Consider the following 20641-nt stretch of genomic DNA (forward strand, 5'->3'; position numbering starts at 1 on the left):
TCAATTTCCTCCTCCTACTCCACCCACACACATCACTTCCTCTTCTTTGTCCCACCGAGCCAGCCAGCACAGAATAGTTGGGGAGGGTCATCCTTCAAACATGTTAATAGAGAATTGTCCAATTGGCAATTAGTCTCACATGCTCCATTATCCAAGTGCATTTGCTCAGTTCTAGCCCTTTACATCTCCCACTTTCTTTTGTTTTAGACCACAGGTGGTCGCGCCATCCCTGACATCTCAGGAAGGGAGATGAAAAGCACCAAAGGGAAGTGATGATTGCTAGTCAGTTTCTGGGCTGAAGGGTCTTATTAGAGACAAGTATGCACAAACCCATCACCATGGGAGGTATTACACAAGCACAGAGCAATAACGCACAGGCTATCACTGATGACTCTCCCCACAGCTGGTGCAGGCTCAATGTGGTGTATGTAACAAACATGAATTGTACATGCAAGTAGTGATATAACAAACAATATAAATCAACATGGTGTTGTAAAACATTTCCAGAAATCCTAGAAGTGGGGGATGTAAACATCAGTCACACATATGCCTTCGTCAGCGGCCAAGAGATAGTCCAAAACCAATCTATTGTCCATTGCTTCACATGTCAGGGAATCCAATCATCCCCATAAATTTTTGAAGTCCTGCAACAGTCTCATGTCTCAGAGAATTCAAGGATTCCTGAGGGCTTTCAAATCCAACAATTTTCGATGTCCATGAGTCAAATGCCATAACTGCCAGGTTCTTTCAGTGGTGGGCACACTCAGCAATGGAACCACCCAATGTTTCTTGGGTCTTCTTCATTTCAAGGGTCTGCTCCATCTCTCTCTGATGGACAAGGCAAATATGGCTCATTGGCACCCATCTGATTCCTTCTCCATCTATAGAGATACAAGCAAGCCCTCTCCCCCAAGCAGTTAACTTATCTGGTCCCTTCCATTCATCACTTTCTGGGTCTCTCCACATCACCTGGCGATTATCTAAAGACAGTGGAGCTGCTTGCATTAGTCACTGCCCTTCCGGTAGGTTATAAAACCTGTCTGCCGGAGCCAGTGCATCTTTGTCAAAAATTAAAAAATTAATGGTATAGAGAACTAAATTTAGAAGTTCTCTAGGATTACCCATGGCTCCCCCTTTCTTTTGTTTTTGTTTCTTTTCTCTACTATTGCCTGTCCTTGAGGATTAAAGGGTATGCCCGTGGTATGTAAAATCTTATACTGTGCACAAAAGTGTGCAAAATGTTTAGATGTATATGCAGGTCCATTGTCTGTTTTTATTGCTTGTGGAACACCCATAATTGCAAATGCTTGTATAAGGAATTCAGTTACCACTCGGGCTGTCTCTTTTGCTGCTGGCATTGCAAATGTGAATCCCGAAAAGGTGTCTACCACGATATGGATAAAAGACAGACGACCAAAAGATTACATCCATTTGGCAAATTTCATTAGGTCTCAAACCACAAGGGTTCTTCCCTGGAGGGAGTGTAGGAGCATGGAAAGGAAGGCAAGCTGGACAGGCTTTTACTATGCTCCTAGCTTCTTCTCTTGTTATTCCAAATTGTAAACATAAAGGTCGGGCAGCCTGATGATATTTAGAATGAGATTCTTGTGCTTCTTAAAATAAAGGAGTACTGGCCAACATGGTTAGAAGGCTATCTACCTTTGAATTTCCATCAAAAATAGGACCTGGAAGTCCACTATGGGAGTGGACATGCAAAATATAAATCTTGCCTGGATGCTTTCTCACTTGCTCTTGAAGTTCCTTAAAGAGCTAATATATATTGGAGGGTACAAATTTTATTTGGGCTGTGTCAATTCTTTGTACCACACCTACTGAATAGGCCGAATCAGATATTATATTTATGTCTCCCGGATAATAAGCAAGAGCTGGAATGATTGCATACAGGCTGAGTGGACTGAAAAGGAGTTCTGATTACTCTCTTTACAGTTAAGTCACGAGAATATACAGCGCAAATATTATGTTTGGATGCATCTGTAAAGATAGTTGGTCCTTTAAGAGGAACTTTAGAAACCTTTTCTTCAAGAATCCATCGCCAATTATGTAACAGTCTAGTTATCTTTAATGGAGACCCATGTGTAAAATTTGGAGCCATGGCTAATAAAATATGCCACTCTGGGATGGTTTCACAGCACATGTTAACATGTGCATTAGTATAAAAGGTGTATATGTTGTCAGGTCTTATCCCAGATAATTGTACTGCTCACTTAATGGCCTTTAATAAAATTCTAGCCACAAGCACTGGGTCAGGAATAAAGCTTTGTTCTGGTTGTGCTGGGAGGTTCACACACTCTATCACACTGTCTCCTTGATGAAGGACTGCTGTGGGTGCCTCTTGTGTAGCAAAAACTGATATTTCCAAGGGTTTTTGAGTGGCTCTTTCAACCACATTGGAAAAAGCCAGTTCAATTTGTCTCAAAGCCTCTCGAGCTTCTTTTGTAAGCTGGTGTGGTGAATTTAAAGCACTGTCTCCCCTTAAAATGTCATATAATCGTTGCAATTGATAGGTAGTCAAGCCTAGCACAGGACACATCCATTGGATATCTCCTATTAATGTGTGAAAGTTATTTAAGGTGTTTAGCTTCTCTGTTCTTAAGGAGAGTTTTTGTACTGTAAGCACCTTAGGATATACTTCATATCCTAAATATTGAAAAGGAGCATGTCTTTGAATCTTTTCTGAAGCTATGTGCAATTTATAATTCCTTAGTGTTTCTATGGTTTTTTGTAGACATACTTCTAACATTTGTTCCTCAGGTGCACATCCCAATATATCATCCATGTAATGTAATAACATTATTTTTTTAATAACATTATCCCTTGTATTCATTTTTCCAAATTATCCCCCCCCTCTACTCCCTCCCCCCAATGACAGGCAATCCCATACATTTTACATGTGTTACAATATAATCTAGATACAATACATGTGTGCAAATACCATTTTCTTGTTGCACAATAAGCATTAGATTCCAAAGGTATAAGTAACCTGGGTAGATAGACAGTAGTGCTAACAATTTACATTCCCCTCCCAGTGTTTCTTCTCTGGGTGTAGCTACCTCTGTCCATCATTGATCAACTGGAAGTGAGTTGGATCTTCTTTATGTTGAAGATTTCCACTTCCATCAGAATATTGTTGAAGTGTACAGTGATCTTCTGGTTCTGCTCATTTCACTCAGCATCAGTTGATTTAAGTCTCTCCAAGCCTCTCTGTATTCCTCCTGCTGGTCATTTCTTACAGAGCAATAATATTCCATAACCTTCATATACCATAATTTACCCAACCATTCTCCAATTGATGGACATCCATTCAACTTCCAGTTTCTAGCTACAATAAAAAGAGCTGCCACAAATATTTTGGCACATACAGGTCCCTTTCCGCTCTTTAGTATTTCTTTGGGATATAAGCCCAGTAGTAGTATGGCTGGGTCAAAGGGTATTCACAGTTTAATAACTTTTTGGGCATAGTTCCAGATTGTTCTACAGAGTGGTTGGATTCTTTCACAACTCCACCAACAATGCATCAGTGTCTCAGTTTTCCCACATCCCCTCCAACATTCATCATTATTTGTTCCTGTCATCTTAGCCAATCTGACAGGTGTGTAGTGGTATCTCAGAGTTGTCTTAATTTGCATTTCTCTGATCAGTAGTGATTTGGAACACTCTTTCATATGAGTGGAAATAGTTTCAATTTCATCATCTGAGAATTGTCTGTTCATATCCTTTGACCATTTATCAATTGGCGAATGGTTTGGTTTCTTATAAATTAGGGTCAGTTCTCTATATATTTTGGAAATGAGACCTTTGTCAGAACCTTTACTTTTAAAAATATTTTCCCAATTTGTTACTTCCCTTCTAATCTTGTTTGCATTAGTATTGTTTGTACAGAAACTTTTTAGTTTGATGTAATCAAAATCTTCTATTTTGTGATCAATAATGATCTCTAGTTCTCCTCTGGTCATAAATTCCTTCCTCCTCCACAGGTCTGAGAGGTAATAATATTATTTTTAGAAATGCTTTTCTTACTGGAGTAAGAGCAGCAGCAACATACATTTGACACACAGTGGGGCTGTTTTTCATTCCCTGTGGCAAAACTGTCCATTCATATCTTTTATAAGGCTCAGCTAAGTTAACGCTGGGCACTGAAAAGGCAAATCTTTTCATATCCTCCTTATCTAGAGGGATAGAATAGAAATAATCCTTAACCCACAGAGGCTATTGTCTAGGCAATTGAGTAGGAGATGGAAATCCAGGTTGAGGAGTTCCCATAGTTTCCATCTATTCATTTACCTTTCTTAAATCAGTCAACATCCTCCATTTTCCAGATTTCTTTCTTACAACAAATACTGGGGAATTCCAAGGACTTAGAGAAGGTTGTAAGTGTCCTTGGTCAAGTTGTTCCTGTACTATGTCTAGTAAGGCCTGAATTTTATTGCTTCCTAAGGGCCACTGTTCTATCCACACTGGTGTATCAGTTTTCCATTGGATAGGAACAGGTGAAAGTGGTGGCAGGCCTTCAACAGCAGCCCTGCATAAAAAACCCAAGTGCTCATTTTTAGCCCTAATTGTTGTAAAATGTCTCTTCCCCACAGATTGATGGGGATTTTTTCAACTATAAAAGGAGTAAAAATTCCTGTTTCACCTTCAAATACCCATCTTAAAGTTAGTGCTAACTTCAGCTGCTATTAATCCTCCTACCCCAGACATGTAGATGTCTGCCCTTAGTCTTTGGCCAGTGACTGGGCCAGTTGGCACCTCTAATGACTGTGCGATCTGCACCTGTGCCTACCAGTCCTTCTAATGGTATGCCATTTATATAGATGGTGAGCAGAGGTAGGTCAGCTGTCACAGCTGCTGCCCAGTATATTCCTGGGTTTTGCTGCTTAGAGTCAGACCATGGGTGACTGTCACCAGGTTGCTTATTAGGAGTCTGTATCAATAAACCTGATGCTACTACTTCCCCTGATTGATAAGTCACACATTGTCTACCTGTGTTAGTGACTGGGATATTATCTACACATTCCCCAGTTTCCCACATTAGTGTATGGATGAACATTGTTTTGTAAGTACTCTCTGGAGGTGAAATGGTCAAGTCTATTGTGCCTGGAGGCAAGGAATCCATAGGCTGGAGAGGAACAGATTTCACCTCTCCCCGGGGGTATCTCAGTTGTCCCAGATGCATACAACTCTATCCTCCCTAATTGTAGTCCCTTTCTCCCATCAGATTACTTTCTGGCTGATTGGTCATGTCTGGGTACTGGACTTGGAGACACTCTCTGGGTGTAACATCGGCTGCCATCATGCCCAAGTCTTTTTTGCCTGAGGCCCTGGATCTGGGCCCCTCATCCCATTTCCCTGAATTGTTCTACACTCTGATGCCCAATGGAAGCCTCTGTTGCATTTTGGACATGGGGTATTGGGTCTCACCCTGTTTTCTCACTCTGTCTCTATGCCAACATTGAGCTTTCAGATGCCCTACTTTACCACATTGAAAGCATTGACAAGTCTCTCTAGAAGTCCCTTGCCAAAAGGGACCCTTGTTATGATTACTAAGTGAGAACTGAGGTTGTCTGGACAGTGACAAGGTGAGAATTCAGGTTTTTCTGGACAATTACAAGGTGAGAACTCAGGTTGACTTGATAGAGGGGGCAAGCTCATTGGCTGGGGTGGTTCTTCCCAGAAGCCCTTGCATTATCCCACGCCCATTCTCTGGGAGAATAAAAGAGAGGACTCTCAGAGAAAGAGGAAGACTCTGAATTGCATCAGGCCTGACGGGGCTCTCTGCAGGAAGGGAAGTCACTTCTTTGGACAAGAGTTAACAGCAACTGCCTGGAGACAACGGTTCGTTACAGGAAGAAGAATCTGTCGGAGAGATTTGAGTAGAAGACACAGCAGATCTCTTCCCAGAGAGTGATCCGGCAGCTTCTAGAGACGACAGCTCGTTACAGTTGGCGCCCAACGTGGGGCCATATACTCTCATGATTTAACCATAAAGAGAGTAATCAGGACTCCTTTTCAATCCACTCAACAGAATGAATTATTTGCTATCATGCTAGCTCTCACTTATTACCCAGGAGACGTAAATATAATTACTGATTCAGCCTATTCAGTAGGTGTAGTACAAAGAATTGCCACAGCCCAAATAAAATTTGCAGCCTCCAATATTTATCAGCTCTTTAAGGAACTTCAAGAGCAAGTAAGAAAACATCCAGGCAAGATTTATATCTTGCATGTCCACTCACATAGTGGACTTCCAGGTCCCATTTTTGATGGAAATTCAAAGGCAGATAGCCTTCTAACCATGTTAGCCAGTAGTCCTTTATTTCAGGAAGCACAAGAATCTCATTCTAAATATCATCAGGCTGCTCGAGCTTTACGTTTACAATTTGGAATCACAAGAGAGGAAGCTAGGAGCATAGTAAAAAGCTGTACAGCTTGTCTTCCTTTCCTCCTACACTCCCTCCAGGGAAGAATCCTCGTGGTTTGAGACCCAATGAAATCTGGCAAATGGATGTGACCCATTATAAATCTTTTGGTCGTCTATCTTTTATTCATGTCGTGGTAGACACCTTTTCAGGATTCACATTTGCAATGCCAGCAGCAAAAGAGACAGCCCGAGTGGTCACTGAATTCCTTATACAAGCTTTTGCAATTATGGGTGTGCCACAAGCAATAAAAACAGACAATGGACCTGCATATACATCCAAACATTTTACACACTTTTGTGCACAATATAAGATTTTACATACCACGGGCATACCCTTTAATCCTCAAGGGCAGGCAATAGTAGAGAGAAGAAACAGAGATATTAAGACACTCCTCCAAAAACAAAAGAAAGGGGGAGCCACAGGTAGCCCTAGGGAACTTCTAAATTTAGTTCTCTATACCATTAATTTTCTAATTTTTGACAAAGATGCGCTGGCTCCAGCAGACAGGTTTTATAACCCACCAGAAGAGCAGTGTCCAGTGAGAGCATCTCCACTGTCCTTAGATAATCGCCAGGTGATGTGGAGAGATCCAGAAAGTGGTGAATGGAAGGGACCAGATAGGTTAACTGCCTGGGGGAGAGGGTTTGCTTGTATTTCTTCAGCAGGAGAAGGAATCAGATGGGTGCCAACAAGTCATATTCGCCTTGTCCATCAGAGAGAGACAGAAAAAGAGAAAGACCTCAAAATAAAGGAGAAGATCTAAGAAACATCTGACACTGAAAGAGCATGGATAATAAGAAGACTGTTAAAGAACTTTAAAACCAGCAGGAATCATTGGACTTCCTCACACAAGATGAGACTAATGGACAATGGACTTATGGACATTTATAAATTTTCAATTTATGATTATGTTATATACTTCTAGCATGTGTTATGTTACTATGTTACTATGTGCTTATGTAATTTATGTAATTATCTGTAATACTTCCCATATTGATGGATTTATGTTTCAAGGTCATTTATGTAATTATCTGTAATACTTCCCATATTGATGGATTTATGTTTCAAGGTCATGACTGTCCTATGTTCTAAATCAAAAGAAAGGGGGAGATGTTAGGATTACTAAGTGAGAACTCGGGTTGTCTGGACAGTGACAAGGTGAGAATTCAGGACAATTACAAGGTGAGAACTCAGGTTGACTTGATAGAGGGGGCAAGCTCATTGGCTGAGGTGGTTCTTCCCAGAAGCCCTTGCATTATCCCACGCCCATTCTCTGGGAGAATAAAAGAGAGGACTCCCAGAGATAAAAAGAAGACTCTGAATTGCATCAGGCCTGACGGGGCTCTCTGCAGGAAGGGAAGTCACTTCTTTGGACAAGAGTTAACAGCAACTGCCTGGAGACAACGGTTCGTTACAGGAAGAAGAATCTGTCGGAGAGATTTGAGTAGAAGACACAGCAGATCTCTTCCCAGAGAGTGATCCGGCAGCTTCTAGAGACGACAGCTCGTTACAGACCCTGTCTTCCCATGTTGGGATCTTGGAAAGTCTGCATCATAGCCTGGGTATGAAAGGTATTTGTGCCCACTCTGGCACAGCATCTTATGATCTTCTCTAAAGGAGCATCCTTGTGTAGTCCTAGTATAATCCTTCTACAAACCTCATTGGCATTTTCTTTAGCAAGCTGCCTTACCAAAGTGTCTGTTACTGCATTTTCACCATTAATTCATATGACAGCTGTCTGCAAACATCCCACAAAATCAGCAAAGGGTTCATTTGGCCCTTGTGCAATTGTTGTGAAAATTGTCGTTTTTACCGGGGAGAAAAGTCCATGCTTTAATAGCAGCAGCAGCAATTTGCTCATATGCTGCTAAGGGGTAATTAATCTGTACTGAAATGTCTGCATAAGAACCTGCATCTGTTAGTTGGTCATAGGTGATTGGAGGATTAACTCCACTATGACTATTTTGTTGGGCTTGTATCCTACAGAGCTCACTATATTCAGAAAGCCACAACAAGTTTTGTCCAGGTTCTAAGCATACCCTTGCTATAGATTTCCAGTCCCTAGGGGTTAAGACTTCATAAGCCAAATTCTGTAATAACATCTTAACATAAGCTGATGTAGCCCCATAAAGAGAGCAAGCTTTTTTCAGGTCTTTGAGGATCTCTATATCAAAAGGAGTGTATCTTCTACATTCTTGGCCTGAAGAGGTAAACTGTTGAATCACAGGAAAAATTTGAAGTTTCAGATCACTACCTATTTCCTTCCCTTCTTCTGCAGCTTTAAAAATTGCTTTTTGCAATCTAATTATAGAAGTTGATTATTGCTGGGGGGAAGGTGCTGATGATATCACTGCCTCTCCCACTACTCCTCCTCCCTCTATCCCTGAAGGTGGAGTTGATGTGGACCTGTCAATAATCTGCTCTCTAGGTTGAAGCTGCTTCAAGAGAACCAGAATCACCACGCCCTGGAATCCTCATTTAAGTTCTCTTGGGCAAGATCTTGTTATTGCTTATCTTCTTTTTTTCCTCACATTTCCTCCTCTGGCCATTTTAAAACTTTTTCTTTTTCTATAACTTGCAGGGTAGTTTAAGGACAATTGAATTACATTGTATATATAAAATACCTCTGTGGAAATTGAACGATGCCCGTTTTTTATATGGAATTCTTTCAGTTGAAGTCCCACTAGCTTCCAGTTATCTACACTTAGTTTTTCTTCCCCTAAGAACCAAGGGGACGTGCGTTTTAATGTGCCCAGTGTTTAGCAATCTGTACCCAGGTTATAAGTAAACTCTGCTCATCAATTATCTTAATTATACTCTCTCTATAGGCGGGGCTGGAGCTGGGGCTGATTTGGCTGAGGTCGAGGGAATGTCTTTAGCTAACATCTGTCCCATTTCAGTTATAAGAGATTGCTGATTTAGCCCTTAACAAAGTAAGTTCCTTTTTTGTCTATTAGAATACTCACCTAATAATCTGATCACTGGAGGACTTCAGTGGAGGTAGGGTGCCTGGCCTATGTTGGATGTCAAAATGTTGGGACCCTGGATCTCTTAGAATCAGCCGGAGTCAGGATAATTAAAAGTCTTTATTCTTGGTCTTTTGTCATCACAGTCAGGGGATTAGATCTAGCAATCTCCATACCACCTTCCTCTCTCTCCACCGCCAGTAGAATCAATTTCCTCCTCCTACTCTACCCACTCATGCCACTTCCCCTTCTTTGTCCACACCCACCGAGCCAGCCAGCACAGAATAGTTGGGGAGGGTCATCCTTCAAACATGTTAATAGAGAATTGTCCAATTGGCAATTAGTCTTACATGCTCCATTATCCAAGTTCATTTGCTCAGTTCTAGCCCTTTACAATTAAATAAGGAAATTTCTATCAATTTGTATCCTTATACAAACCCTTTCCCCCCTACAGGTTTTATGGAAGCTTTTTATAAGTCATTTTTTGACTGTAACATGAATATCTTTTATCAAAGAAAAGTTTAATCAAGAGATTTGTTTTTGGCATTGTATGAAATATTCCTCACACCTATAATCCTCCACCACTCTACCAAGGGGAGAGATAGTATGTTTCTGCACCTGTTCTTGAAAACAAAGATTTTTATTCAATCTTCTAAAGCAGCTATTTTTGAAATTTTGACCATTGTGAGATTTCGTTTTTTTAAAATATCTACACTGAATAGATTGTTTATTCTCTATTAGAGCTACTTTATAAAAACAGCATTTTTATTCAGTTTTTATTGTTGAATGGTTTGATTCATGTTATTTTTGCTAATTCACTTAAGGTCACAAAATATTTTAAAATAGTAACTGGGTGCATTTGGTTAAAATACACAGGAGAAAAATCTTACTTCACTTTTGGTTACTTCCAACTCATCATGAAAGTAGCAGCTGTAGTAGAATGCACCAGAAAACAGTTTTATTTTGTCCACTTTAATTAAGGTCTTAGAATAACAATATACAGAAGATTGTAAACAATATTTTAAAAAACACAAGTTATTAGCAATTTCAAGGAGCACAGGATGCTACTTCTCTATCTTAAATTGAGTTTTTCTATATGAAATGATTTCTATTTAGTCCCAGGTGGTACATCACTTGAGGTTCCAAGGACTTCATTACATTAATTTTTGTTTATATTGTGAAAGACAGAGTTCTTGAATTGAAGAATACAGATGGTATCATAAGTAATGTGCCCAACTGAGTACAATTCCTATAATTAGTTATACAGAAAAATGAAATATAAACTTCTATAAAAAATACACACATAATTGGGAGTTGCTTATCTTTGCTACTATGTATTATAGCTTAAATTTTTTGACAAATAACCAAAGAGTAAAGTTCATCAGCTAGTGCAGGACACAGATGACATGCCTAAAATAAAACAAAAGAGAAATAGTATATTATTTGGGTGAAAATTCTTAAACTAGTATTTTAAATTTAAATTTATATAATTATATTAAAATACACATATTTCTCTACTGATTTCCCCAAAAGGGGCAAAATAAAAAATCAGTCCTCACTAACAAGGACCATTTCAGTTTCAGAAATATATGTTAAAAACAAAAAAAACCTGGAATTCATCCAAAAGAAGGGAGGTCACACCAGACCAAGGCAAAATTAAAGTGATTTTTTTAAATTATTTTTTTTAAACATGGAAATTTTGGGCTTTTTGGCCTTCAACATGGATGGCAGTGAAAACAGCAATGGATTTAGAGTTTTAAGACCTAAATCTAACTTCTCCTAACTTCCTTTATGACCTTTGGGTCTCAATTTCTTCACTTGTAAATAAGTAAACAATTGAACTTTGAACTGAAAAGGAAGAAGGGAGAAAACCCTCTTATGTATATCACCCATGTTAGTTACAATAGAGAAGGCAGTTACAATGGAGGAAAAAGAGCCTCCGTACAGATGCCCAGAGATCCGCACAAGACAAAATCCAAGCCCCCCCCCCCTTCATTCTCATGTAGAGAATATACCTTCAGATCAATAACAAAGGGTCAGTTTAAGCTGAGCTATGAAGATCAAACCTTTTTGAGACTTAGAAAAGTTTTTGTTTTATAAAATTATCCTGAGAGAGCTTCATATTTATAGAAAATGAGGAATGAGAGAAAATAATAACTATAGGACCTCATCTATTCTGCTTTATAATTTATAATGACTAATTTTTAAATATTGAGCAAGTTAAAATGTTTTCTTATAGATGGCCAGAAGCTGACAGTACTACTTAAAAAAAAAATCACCCACACCCAAATTCAAGGTTTTCAAGTTTCATGTAAAAGAAGAAAAATATTTGGGGGAAGTTTCCGGTTTGTTCTGATGCATGCCTTGGCATAATACTTTCTGGCTTCTGCTTCATCCTTTGTGATACCCAAGCCAAGCTGAAGACACCTTGCATAATAGAAGGAAGCCTTTGCTATGCCTTTGGTTATGTATTCAGGAAGACAGTCAGTCATTTGGGCTATTGTGGGAACATCATGGCAGATATCATATTCAGAAATCCTGTTACAGAAATGGCAAAATTAAAATTCTAAAGTCTTAATTTCACATTTAAACATTAGTAGCACTCTGTGGATCAAGTCCTTTTGCACAATCTATGTATCAATATTTCCCCATGAGCAAATAAAGCAAAAGTCAGTTTTGAATCTTTCAGTTATAAAATAATTTATATTTATAAGGCTTGGGAACTTCTGTCCTAAAATAATTTTCTAGTGCTGGACCTTCTAGTGAAGGACTGGACTTCATGCATATATGTCTCTATTCAGAAACAGGATTGATTTTAGATACCTGGAAAGATAACTGACTAGGTGCTGTAGTAGGAGCACTGGGTTCTGAATATGAAGAATTTGCATTTTAGCTCTGGGTAACCACAGTCAGGTCACCTAACAGCCTTAAGTTTCAGCTCCCTCTTTGTAGGCAACTCTAGGTTCTAATGAGGGAAAAACAAAACAAACCTGATCTAATTATTATTCCGCTCCCCTCCACTTTGATATTACCACACTAAGTTCTACAAAGTATGAATACTAGGAAAAGAAAATTGAAGGTTGGACAATGTAATGAATAGCGAACTGGCCCCAAAGCTGGTCCTACTTGTGATTGTATAAAACTGGGCATGGTAATTCTAGGCAAAACATTAAGATGACAGGTGGCAGAGAAAACAACTTACAATTCTAGAGGGTGGGTATGGGAGGCTCTCTCATCTGGGAATTGTAAATCCAGTCCTTATGCACTAGAAAATTATTTGAAGACACTAGTTCCCAAGCCTTTCACATGTAAATGATTTTAATACTGCAAGGTTCAAAACTGACTTTTGCCAGATGGGGAAATATTGATACTTAATTACTCTGGGAGCCAATGAAATTAAAGAAGTGCTGACATTGACCAAAGGTATCATTTAAATCATTACTTGAACGCAACTATTCAAACTTCCTTTTATCTGCAAAAGGATCAAGATGTTTTGCTCAAATTTTTACTGAATGAAGTCTAATTCCATAATAACATTATTCAAGAAATATTTTTAAAAGGAAAAATGCATTTTCCTTTTCTCCCACAATGTTATTAACATTTTCAATTTTAAAGGCTCTCATTTCTCAAATCTAAAGTTTCCTGATAATTTTTTTTAATAAATTAAAAAGCACCTTTTTATCTCTTTATTGTAATTATATATTTATAGTATTCAAGTCAGACTTGACATAAGAGAACCACAAAAAACTCAAAAGTTTTCCTTTAAAATGCATACCCAGATGAGGGGTGTCAAGAGCTAGAAAGGGTGGGGCATAGTCAACTCCATGGACCAGGGGAAAAGGTTGGGATGTGTAATAGGAATTTGGTCCTTTATAATCCCTTGTTTCAGTTTCCTCATCTGTCAAATGATCTGGAGAAGGAAACAGCAAACCACTCCAGTATCTTTGTCAAGAAAACCCCAAATGGAGTCATGAAAAGTCAGACACAACTGAAACAATTCAACCACAAAAATAAAAACCATCTTTTTAAAAAATTATTTTCCCCCAGTTACATTTAAAATAATATTTTACATTTTACGGTTTAATTTACAGATTCCCCCTCCTCATCCCCACACTACTAGCCCACATTAAAAAAAATCACTTGTGAAATTATGCAAAACACTTCCATAAAAGTCATATTGTGAAAGAAAACAGATCTCCTGCCCTAATTAAAAAAAAATCCTCAAGAAAAGTTAAAAAAAAAAAAAAGGCAGTATGCTTCACAATAAGTTTCTTCTCTGGGTATGTTTAGGATTTTTCATCGTTAGTGCTTCATGGTAGTCCTGGAATATTGTACAGCTGAGAATAACAAAGTCATTTACAAGCTGGTCATCCCAGGGCATTGCTATTACTTTGTATACAGGACATTTCACTTTGCTTTGAGTTCAAAGAATTTCAGGTTTGTTTCTTTGATTGATCGATTTTTCTGAGCATATTGCTCATCATTTCTCCTAGAACAATAATATTCCATAAGCAATCACATACCACAGATTATTGAGCCTTTCCCCAATCGATAGGAATCCTCTCAATTTCCAATTTTTTGCCCTCAGAGATGTTACAAATATTTTTGTACAGATAGGTCCTTTTCCTTTTTTAAAAAAAATCTCGTTATTCATGCCTAGGAGTGGTATTGTTAGGTCAAAGGATATGGATGAATTTTTTGGACATGCATCATATTTTTTATTAAAGCTTTTTATTTTAAAAACACATGCATGGACATTTTTTCAACACTGACCCCTGCAAAGCCTTGAGCTCCAAACTTCTTCCCCTTCCCCCCAGATGGCAAGTAATCTAATATACGTTAAACATGGTAAAAATTTATGTTTTATACAATTATCTTGCTGCACAAGAAAAAATGAGATCAAAAAGAAAAAAAAAAAAAGAAAAATGTAAGCAAACAACAAAGAGTGAAAATACTATGTTATGATCCACACAATTCCCCACAGTCCTCTCTCTGGGTGTAGATGGCTGTCTTCATCACAAGATCATTGGAACTGGGCTTCAGTCATCTCATTATTGAAAAGAGCCATGCCCATCAGAATTGATCATCGTATAATCTTGCTGTTGCTGTATACAAGGAATAGATTATATCTTTTGTTCATTTATCATTGGAGTATGGCTCTTATTTTATCAATTTGACTTAGTTCCCTCTAAATTTGAGAAATGAGGCCTTATCTGAGAAACTTGCTTTAAAATTTTTTTGCAGTTATTCCTAATTGTATCTCTTCCCCATTTATTCTATTCTCTTTCATCCTGTCCATCTTCAAGTGTTTTGCTGAGCACACCCTCCCCATATACCCTTTTTTTATCACTCTCCCCACTTCCTGTATCTCATTCTTCTCTTTTCCTACAGAGTAAGATAGATTTCTACATCCATATTGAGTAATGTATAATTTCCCCTTTGAGTCAATTCTGAGGAAAGCAAGGTTCACTCACTCATCCTCTCCTCTCCCTCTTCCCCTCCACTGCAAGCATTTTTTTTGGCCTCTTTTTAAATGGCAATTAATTTGCTCCATTTCACTTTTCCCTTTCCTTTTGCCTTAGTCCATTCCTCTCCTATCCTTTAATTTCATAATTTTTAAAAAGATATCATCCCTTCATATTCAACTCACACCTTTGCTCTCATCTATATATATTACTTCTGTCATAATGAGAAAGCTCTAGTAAATTACTATTCAATCATCCTTTCATGTAGAAATATAAACAGATCTATCTTAAGTTCCTTATATCACTAAATCTTATATTTGAAAATCAGATTTTCCATTCAGCTCTGGTCTTTTCATCACACATGCCTACTTTGCTGAGTAGGTGATTATATTGGTTGTAATCCTAGCTCTATTGCTCTCCAGAATATATTCTAAACCTTTTAATGTGGAAGCTGCTAAAATCTTGTGTTATCCTGACTATGACTCCACTATACTTGAATTGTTTCCTTCTGGATGCTGGCAATATTTTCTCCTTGCCTTCAGAGCTCTGGAATTTTGCTATAATATTACTTAAGAGTTTTCATTTTGGGATCTCTTTCCGAAGGTGATAGGTAGATTCTTTGAATGTCTAGTCTACCCTCTGATTCTAGAATATCAGGACAGCTTACTTCACTTTTTTTTTCTATTTTTCCCCATTTTTTTGGTTTTGCTTTTTTATTTCTTGATTTCTCATGAAGTCATTAGCTTCTATTTGCTCAATTTTAATTTTTAAGGAATTATTTTCCTCAGGGAACTTTTGTACCGTCTTTCCCAATTGGCCAATTTTGCTTTTAAAGCATTCTTCTCATTAGCTTTTTGTATTTCCTTTTGCATTACTCTCAATTCTTTTCCTAATTTTTCTTCTATTTCCTCTTAATTTCCAAAATTCCTTTTGAGCTCTTCTATAGCCTGAAGCCCAATTCTTATTTTTCTTGGAGGCTTTGGATATAGGAACTTTGACTGTCATATTCTTCTGAGTGTGTGTTTTGATCTTCCCTGTCACCATAGTAACTTTCTATGGTGAGAAACTTTTTTTTGTTGAATGCTCATTTCCCTAGTCTGTTATTCAGCTTTTAACTGTTTGTTAAGATAAGACTCTGTTTCTAGGGTGGAGGATTCACTGTCCCTAATTTCATGGATTTTGTGCAACCATTTTCAGAGATCTTTCTTTGAACCTGACCACAAGCTCTCTTTTCTGCCCTTGCACTGTTAGGAGTATCCTCACCCCACTGCAGCTATGTAAGATCTAATATGCTAAAGCAACAGAGTCCTGCTTTGCTGGTGCTGGCGTTGGATTTGGGGCCAAGCTGTCCTGCACTAGGCTCCTATCCTGCTTCTCTAAATCTGTTCCACTGATCTTCCTAGTTTTCTTTGGTGTTTCTGGCTCAAGAGATCTAGAAACCATGAGTATGACGCTGATTCAGAAGTCCTAAGGCCCATTCCTACTTTGCTGGCATGGGGCCTTGCTAGGACCAGGGCTTGCACTGTTGCACCTGCCCCAGGACTACACACACTGGACTCCACCCTGGTGTCACAGACCATCCATGCTGATTCTTTTTGAATGTGTTAATGCTCTAAAATTTGTTTAGAGACATTACTTCAGGGAATTTGGAGAAATTAGGGAAGAGGTTGGATGAGTTCCTGCCTTTGCGCTACTATCTTGGCTCTACCTCTGGTTCTTGACTTTGTGTGTGTGTGTGTGTGTGTGTGTGTGTGTGTGTGTGTGTGTGTGTGTGTGTGTGTGTGTAGTGAAGACACGAAACCCTTCTCAGAATAATATTTTAAAACATAAAATACATAGGATCACAAAGGAAAATAATTACAGTGAAATAATTACATATATGTGCACATATACGTACACACATACACACAAATATAGGTGAAATAATGAGTTTTTATATGTATGTGTCTATAACAAATGTTCATAAATTATTTCCACCATTTCAATACACATATATTTTACAACTTATATATTCATATTTATTTCAATATAATTAGTTTTCTTTGTAATCATTTGTACTTATACATGCATACCTATACACACATATATACACATGCATACATACATATACACACATATATGCATGCACATATATATATATATAAATATGTGAAATGTATGCACTTAACTCCAATTGCCTTAGCAAAAAAATTATATATAAAAATATATGAAATATATATGTATATGAAATGTTTGTGGAGCCCAACTTAAGAACCACTGCTTGAGAATGAGTGGTAGTTCATCTAAGTTACAACAAATAGTATAATTTCTTTCTTTTCTGACAAAGAGCCCATCTCTAGTCCATCACACTAAGGTTCTACTGCAAACAAGCTGGTGGGAATACACATCAGTTAAAAAATATCAGGGCTACCACTGGTTTTAACTGCCTTAACAACAGAAAATGACTAATGTTGGATTGTTGTTGTTGATCTTCTCTTGCCACTGTTGCTGACACTAATGAATACAGCATCATTTTGAAAGTAAAAGCATCTCTCTAAAAGCTGCAAATTGTAGATTTCTGTCTGCAAATACTGAATGACTATAACTCGAGTAAGGAGGAATAGATCTTGATGTTCAGTATATGACAGACAGGCTCATCAGTGAACTGACTTTCCAATGTACCTTTTGTTGAGCAGAGATTATGTATTATTGCACTCCCTTCTGTTCCTCCCACCATCCATGCCCAAGAACCACTCAGAGAACACAGATCATTCAAGTTTCTTTTTAAAGCCACATTCTGTAGAAAAACTATGGAATTTTGTGATCTTGGAAAAGAAAGAGGATTCCTGCTAATTGGTGATGAAAGCTGTAGTGGCAAAGTTTTTACACATGATTTATACTCATAGGCCAGCCATTGTCCCTGATTTAGAAAGGGGCCCTGGCCTGCTGAAGGACTCACCCAGTTGTCACAGGTGGCATCTACCATGGTGCTATAGTGGAAAAAGACTAGCTCTGTGATCAGAGGACCCATGGGCCAATCAGGGGCCCAGCCACTCACCAGCTATAGCACTCTGAACAATTTGTTGTCCTTTTCTGTAAAATGGGAATAATCACTGTATGATGGGTCTCCATTAGTGCTTATGAAGAAAGCACTGTGAGAGCTGCCAAATGCTACAGAACATAAACTACAATACCATATTGGACTGAGATCATTAGCAAATATTCTCTTAAATGTTTTCATTCAAATTATTTACCTCTTTGAAAATGCAACACATTTTGTAAAAAACTTCATTTTATAGTAATATTCGACAAGATTGCCTTGAGCATAGACATTTCCACGGTCAGCTGCTTGCCGCAAGCACTGAAGAGCAGCATCAATATCTTGATGAATACCTTGTCCATAAAAGTACATAAGACCAAGTGCACCCTGGGACTCCAAGTTTCCATTGCCACAAGCTTCTGAATGCCAGAAAAATGCCTGAGGAGAAGTATAATCATGACTTGCCATCAAAAAATAACTTTAGAACTAATAGTTTAGTGGAGATACATGGGGGTAAGGGTGGGAAAGAGTAATATTCTTGATACCCTTCCCAGCTTTTATTCCCTCTAAAATTACCTGCTATGTTTGGGAGTTAGAATAGAAACTCTCCCCTGTTAGAATTGAAACTCTCTCTGGACAAGAACTAATTAATTTTTTACTTTGCACCAGGAGTTAGCATGTATACACACACACACACACACACACACACACACATACACACACACACACACACACACGATTTGGCAAGTGCTTAATAAATGCTTGTTAACTGATTGGTTTAGGGAAAAAAACAGCACATCTGGAATTAAATCATCTCAGTTTGAATTCAGCTTTTCATTTAATAGCTCTGTGATCTTGAACAAAAAAGTCTCATTCTTTCTGTCCCTCAGATCCCACATGTGTAAAATATCAGCAATAGTTGTGCCATCTACCTCACAGAAAGCTGGTGAGGATCCAATGAGGTCATCTATGTAAAATGTAAACTGTTAAACTAGATAATGGCCTCATCACAAAAATGGCTTCAGCATTGGGGGCTTCCTCAACTCCAGAAGTCATTCGTTCATCTTCTGTCTTAGGAGAAAGGAGCACACACCCCACTGAAATCACAGGTGGATGAAGTTCTGAAACACAGGATCATGGAGAGTGGCTCAGTGGAGCAGTGGGTAGATGTCAGGCCCGACATCAGAAAAATGCATCTTCTTGAGTTCAAATCTGGCTTCAGACACTTACTAATTCCGTGAGCTGGGCAAGTCACTTAAGCCTGTTTGCTTCAGTTTCCTCATCTGTCAAATGAGCTGGAGAAGGCAATAGCAAACCACCCCAGTGTTTGTGCCAAGATATTCTAAATGGGGTCACAAAGGGTAGGATAAGACTGAAGAATAATAATCCCTGTCGTTCATTTAGTAGCAGTTTAGTACCATTGGTATACATTTTTGACGAACAATGCATTGATATGCATCCCTATTCTAGGCTGCAGAAGTGTTTTTGCCTAAAGTGTTAATTTGCCTAAAACAAATTAAGATAAAGAGAGTAGTATCTTTTCCAGATTTGTATTAGTCTTCAGTCAATTGCCTAATCATTACCAGTCATTGAGAGATTTATTTTTACCATGTTTTTCTGTAACCTACCCTAAAAAGAATGGAAGAAGAGGGCAAACCCTTAAGATGCTTATAATGAGACAATGCATAAAGAAAGAAGAGTTTGTCAAGGAGATTTCAAAGGAATGTTTAAGAAAACTAAAAAGAAAAGGAAGAGATGAAAAATTTAATGGAAATAGAAGACAAAAAGGGTGTTGAGATTCCTTCATGCAAACAAAGTAGGGATAGAGTTGATTAGTGTGAAAAATGCTTGAACATCATATTAAATAATTCTGAATTATTGTTTATATCTAGATATTTTAAAGTAACTAATAGTGATTCCTCCTAGATGTCCTTGGTTTTGGTTGTAAATATCTTGAAAGAGTTAATTTTTATTAAAGCTTTTTATTTTCAAAATATATGCATGGATAACTTTTCAACATTAACCCTTGCAAAACCTTGTGTTCCAATTTTCCCTTCTTCCCCTAGATGGCAAACAATCCAATACATGTTAAACATGGTAAGAAATATATACTAAATCCTATCTATGCAAACATATTTATACACTTATCTTTGCTGTACAAGAAAAATCAAATCAAAAAGGAAAAAAATGAAAAAAATGCAAGCTAACAACAACAAAAAAAGGTAAAAATGCTATGTTGTGTGCCACACTCAGTTCCCACAGTTCTTTCTCTGAATGTAGATGGCTGTTTTCATCATTGGATCTAGCCTAAATCATCTCATTGTTGAAAAGAGTCACATCCATCAGAATTGATCATTGTATGATCTTCTTGTTGCTGTGTATAATGATCTAGTTCTGCTCATTTAACTTAGCATCAATTCATGTAAGAGTTAATTTAAAAGGTTCTCTATTATTTCTAACTATTTTTCCCTTATCCTATCTCTTTCAGTATTTTCCAATTGATGTTTCTACTATCAGCAATAAAGGGGAGAGACCATGTTTTTCCTGGAGTTTTAAGGTTTTTTCCTTTTCTTTTTTGAAAAATAATATAGAAAACCTAGAGAAAATTACTAAGCATACTTTTCCTATTAATGCCAGGCTAGTTCCCTCAAGGATATTTTTTACTTAATCTTTAAAATGTTTAATTGATTGAGAATTGTTCTTTCCTCTTTAAGGTATCAGGTTATCATCACTTGCTTTAAGAGGGAAGAG

At 37.8% G+C, this 20641-nt stretch overlaps 1 protein-coding gene across 14 annotated transcripts in view; it reads right to left on the reverse strand.

The window, feature by feature from the left end:
• Positions 1–10362: 10362 nt before the first annotated feature.
• The window catches only part of LRP2BP (LRP2 binding protein), a 56103-nt gene continuing 45824 nt past the window's right edge, over positions 10363–20641 (reverse strand). For all 14 annotated transcript variants that reach the window (XM_074274934.1, XM_074274940.1, XM_074274944.1 and 11 more), the window contains 3 exons: positions 18105–18328; positions 11770–11944; positions 10363–10816 (listed from right to left, as the gene is read on the reverse strand). In XM_074274934.1, coding sequence (XP_074131035.1) covers positions 10751–10816; positions 11770–11944; positions 18105–18328 — 465 coding nt within the window. In that variant the 3' untranslated portion in view covers positions 10363–10750. The remainder of the gene's footprint in view (positions 10817–11769; positions 11945–18104; positions 18329–20641) is intronic.

This window comes from Sminthopsis crassicaudata, chromosome 6, assembly GCF_048593235.1.
Source record: "Sminthopsis crassicaudata isolate SCR6 chromosome 6, ASM4859323v1, whole genome shotgun sequence".
NCBI classification, from domain to species: domain Eukaryota; kingdom Metazoa; phylum Chordata; class Mammalia; order Dasyuromorphia; family Dasyuridae; genus Sminthopsis; species Sminthopsis crassicaudata.